Source organism: Gracilinanus agilis, unplaced genomic scaffold, assembly GCF_016433145.1.
Source record: "Gracilinanus agilis isolate LMUSP501 unplaced genomic scaffold, AgileGrace unplaced_scaffold57627, whole genome shotgun sequence".
NCBI lineage: Eukaryota > Metazoa > Chordata > Mammalia > Didelphimorphia > Didelphidae > Gracilinanus > Gracilinanus agilis.
In genome coordinates this window covers 1-4,986 of record NW_025393162.1, presented here as the reverse complement: position 1 = coordinate 4,986, position 4,986 = coordinate 1, and the positions used below count along the sequence as shown (strand labels likewise).

At 43.5% G+C, this 4,986-nt stretch overlaps 1 gene segment (V, D, J or C); it reads right to left on the bottom strand.

Moving 5' to 3' along the window:
• Positions 1-446: 446 nt before the first annotated feature.
• On the bottom strand, positions 447-1,851 carry LOC123256288. The segment is given in 2 exon segments: positions 447-760; positions 977-1,851. Coding segments are annotated over 2 exon segments (360 nt in total).
• Positions 1,852-4,986: the final 3,135 nt, after the last annotated feature.

The window sequence follows — 4,986 nt, the reverse complement described above, 5'->3', positions numbered from 1 at the left end:
CTCAGGAAGACCTCGCTAAGGATCCTCTCCTGGCCCTGCCAGGCAGTGAAGAGTATAGGAAGAGCTTCAGAGGGGTCAGGCCAGCCCCTTCCCAGGAGCCCTTCCAGGCTTTTCCCTTAATCAACCCTGAAGAGGTTCCTCTGAGCAGCCCCCAGGAAGGGGCAGAGAGAAGGCAGAGCAGGAAGGAAGGAAGGGACCAGATTCTCTGAGGTGTGTGAGAGGAGATTCTGAGGCTGCTGGAGAGAGGCTGGAGGGAAGGTTCTCCTCTTCTCTCTTTGCCATCCCCAATGCCTTGTCAGAGGAGGCAGCCTGGGCTCTGTGGCCCCCCAGCTGGGGTCTCAGTCACAGCCCTCCCCTGGGCTCCCTGATGACTCTGAGTCAGATGCTGTGCAGGAAGCAGCTGCTGCCCTGAGCTGAAGGGCTCAACAGCCTGGGGAGGTTTTCGTTCAGGCCTCCATCACTGTGGGAGAATCATAACCTTGCAGACAGTAATAATGTGCAGCATCTTCAGCCTCCACATTGCTGATTGTGAGAGTAAAATCTATCCCAGACCCACTGCCACTGAAGCGGGCAGGGACTCCAGATTCTAGGTCACCAGCATAATAAATAAGAGGTTTGGGAGGTTTTCCTGGAGGCTGCTGGTACCAGGTTAAGTAATTGTTAATGCCCTGACTGGCCCTACAGGTGATGGTGACTTTCTCTCCCAGAGCCACAGACAGGGAGGCTGGAGTCTGGGTCATCACAATGGCTGTCCTATACTCTGGGATGGAAAGAAGAAAAGAGAAAAAGCAGATTTAAGGAAAGAACCCCATCCAGGTGCCAGGAATCCCCCACTGAGTTCCCTCCTCTCTTTTGTGCCCGAGTCTGACATATCATCCCCATTGGCTGTAGAGAACATCTCCTGCCTCCTCAGATGATTTCTAGTTCTGGAACCTCCTGGAGAACCTCCCCCGGGTTAGCCTGTGGCTGGTCTTACCCTGAGCCCAGAGCAGCAGGAGGCAGAGGAGCTGGGATGGGGACATCCTTGTGTCCTTTGTAGAGCTGCAGGCAGAGAGCTCTGAGCCCAGAATGAGACAGATGAGGATTGAGATGCATTTATATGTCAGGACAGCCTTGTGCAGGAGGCTGAGATCTTCCCATGCAAAACAGACCCAGAATCACTTCCAGCCGCTCAGCTTCATTTCTTTCCTTTCTTTCTTTCTCTTTTTTTCTTTCTTTCTTTCTTTCTTTCTTTCTTTTTCTCCTTCCTTCCTTCCTTCCTTCCTTTCTTTCTTTCCTTTCTTTCATTTTTAGATCAAAGCCAGAAGATTCCAGAATTTTTGGGAAATGACAGTGTGAGCTTCTCCTGGAGCAGTTGAAATCTGGGGAGGTTGAGGGTCTGAACTCCTTCGGAGGGCTGTGTGATTTTGACTTTTTCTCCCTCTCTTGTGTCTGTCCTGATACAACTGCTTGTTCCTGTGTGTGTATCATGTAGCTTCTGATTAACAGATATTCCTACAGAGCTGCTAGAGACATCTAAAGCCAACTGTCAGGGAGATCCTTTGAGCCTTTGTTCCTTTTTACCCTCCAACCTTTCCAACTCTATTCACCAGCTGATGAGGGGAAATTTGGTTAGTGAGTTTTATGTATTGTAGGAACTGGGACTTTTAGGTAGAGAGGTTATTGATAGTGCAGATGGCAACTTTAAGAAGATAAGAACTGGATTTGGTGGGTGGTTCATTTATAGTCTTTAGTTAGATCATCCCAATTCCCTTCCCTTCCTTCCCTTCCCTTAAATGAACCCTGTTTGATATCATTTGGGTATCCTGCAAGATTTATCCTGTTGGCCTACCCAAACCCTGAGACACTTCTGATTATTGGTCCTAACAATCATTCCCTGACCATCTAAAATCCTCTTTACCACGAAGTAGTATTTAGACACATATTTCAGATCAGACCATTGGTTGGTTAAACATGTAAGAAAATATAAGTAAAGGGGTCACCAGCGATATTAAAAATTAACTAAGGGGTTTGTGGGAACATATTCTGGGATGTAAGAGAGACTAAAACTGAACATTGAAGTCTTGTACAGCTAAGCCACTCCCAACTGAAAAATAACAGTCAACTGTCACTCTGGAAAGAGGCCTTAAATTCAACTGACAAGGTAACAGGATGAAACTGGGTTTTAATTAGAAACAACTAAAAGGAGGGATAGGAATGACTACTCTAAAACCTTAACACCTAATAACAAAACCCACAAGGACAGGGAAGGACTTATTCTACTACACTAATCTAAGTGATCTAAACTAACAGGGCCCAAGGAGCTATAAGTGGAGTCTCTGGGTTTCTGCCTCAAGCCTGGAACCTGCCAGGCTTGAGTATAGCTAGGGCTTTGTGGCTTTGGGATTCTCACTGCAATCCACTGATGATCTCTGGATGCCAGGAGCTAAAGTTGTCTCAGGAACCAAGTAGAGAGGGTTTTGCTTGAAGCACTGTCCTCTTCTCTTGCCTCTGTAGATCTTGTCCTTTTGCTAGATGCCACACCACACAGGATCCCAGGGGAAAATAGGAAGCAGGGTGTCCTTTGCTCTGAGGTCTCCCAGGCTGGCAACAGTTTTGCCCACCACTAATGGAGTCCACACACAGGGCACAGACAGATTTCCTCCCCTTCATTCCAACCTGGAATTCCAAGCTCCAGCTCCTTCCTGCTAGGTACAACTTAATTCCTAATAACTAGCTAATCTCATCTTACTTATAACAAACAAAGACCCAAAAGAACATCAAGTTTGAACAAAACTTATTTAAAAAGAGAAGATGGATATACAATAATGTTTGTCTTCTCTAATTAAGTTTCTGACACGAACACATTGAAAATAGATGGAAGTTGACACTGCCACCATTTTCTCTCTCAGCTTCATCTCCAGAGGCCAGATGAAGGCCAGACTCTCTACTGGGTGTAGCAGAGCATGTTATCTCATGCTTCAATGGCCTCCCTGGTTCCATCTCTGCCCAGGGGAGCAGCAGGGTCACAAGGAAAGGCCAGGTCAGATGGCTGGTTGTGGCTAAGACAAGGGAGACTTTTCTTTTTGTCTATTCAGAAGAGACTGGACCTGTGAGCCTAGAACAGAGTTAGTGAGGAGAGAGAGATGTTTGCACTGTAGAGAGCAAAAAAAGTCATTAGAAAAGGAAAGAGATCTGAGTAAGAGGTTAGTATAAGAAGAATGAAAAGATGAACTTCAGGGAGAGGTGAAGGAAGAGACCGAGAGCAGGAGGAGGAAAACACAAGCCTCTGGGAAGGCAGCCAGTGAATCCTGGGCTGACAGAAAGATGGGCCTGAAGAGTGGAGGGAACTGGACCAGCCCTCCTCCAGGCTGATCTCTGCCTTCATGTGCCTGTGTCTTCCATACCATCATCTGTACTTTAGTCTCCTACCTCCATTGTTTGATTCAGTTCATCCTCAGGGAACCCACAGGCAATGGCTAGATGGAACATGAAGAATGGAAGTAGATGCACATGTCACCAGCAATTATTGCTGCTTAGAGGTTTGTCATTACATGACGAGGTTCATGTCTAACTCATCAGAATTTAAGTCTGTATCATCATCTAGGAAGAACAAAAATCCTTAGACAGAGAGCCAGGACATTACATTTGTAGCCTCTAGAAACTTGTGGAATCAGAGGAAGGTTCTCAGTATGATGCATTGATCTTCTGTACGGAATTTCTGGAAGGTCAAGGATAGGAATGGCGCAGGATGGAGGCCTTGGAGGATTTTCTTTCCTCATTGGGACTGACGAGATCACCATTGTCTATCTGTATCCAAACATCTTTACTCTGCTGTCTAAGAATCTCCCCCCACTCTTCTCCTCCCCTCTACGAACCTTCATGGTAAAATTACTCTTCCTCCTTGCCAAAACTAATCTGTCTGCTGATATTTTCATTTCCATAATCTCTGATCACCATTGTAATCAGATAATTTTTTCAAAGTTTTCTACAAATAATGTTTCCAATCAAATTTGGCTTTAGTATTCCATTTGGGAAAATAGACATAGAATATGAAATTTTATTTTGGCCCAATCCCTGATTCATGAAGCTACTTCCTGTTTTGTTCTCTTTTTTTAAAAAATCCAGACTTTAGATGTAAAGTCAAATAAAATGTACCAGGAAGATGCCAAATAAAACCAGGTTTTCCACATATATAGTTGAATGCGAAAATAGAATTGCCCGTGAAGATGCAGATCATGTTTAGCTTCTTTCTTTTTCTTCAATTAACAAATTTAACCTGTGATTTTCAAAACTCTCTAGTTTATTGCTTCTTCTTTGTGGTCTTCCTCCTGTTCTCTGTCTCAGTGACACCATTTACTTATTTTCTTTTTCTTTCTCTTTCCATATTTCTATGCCTCTCACTCTTGCTATTGGGGAAAAAAGTAAAGTCCTTTTGACAAGTTTGTATAGTCAAGCAAAAACAGTTATCAAGTTAGCTCTGCCCAGAAATGTATTCCTTATTCTCTACCTTGTATCCAACACTTTAATCTTTCAAGAAATGAATTAGAAGCATCGTCTTCATTCTCTGGACTTGTCCTGGACATTGAAGTGATTAGTGAGTGCTCAGGTCTTTTAAAGTGATCTTCAAAATGCTATTGTTAGAATATTGTGTTGTATTAATTACTGATTCTCCCAGCTTTGCTGACATCATTCTGAAACAGTTCATACAATTCTGCCCAAGTTCATCTGAAACTATCCATTTCATCTTGTCCTAGACCAAATCACATTTCTTTTCATTCATATACCATAATTGGCTTAGCCATTCTTCAATAAAGGAGCGTCTTCTTAATGTCCAGTTCTTTTCTATTTCTATAAAGAGGTCAAATGTAAAGGCTTATATCTAGGTACAAAATATAAACTTCCAAAGTACAGCATGAGGAATCCATGGTTAGACAGATGTTTGAAACAGACATAGGAAAATTTTAAATACAAGGTGTATGTAATTCCTTGTTAGCCACTCCAATA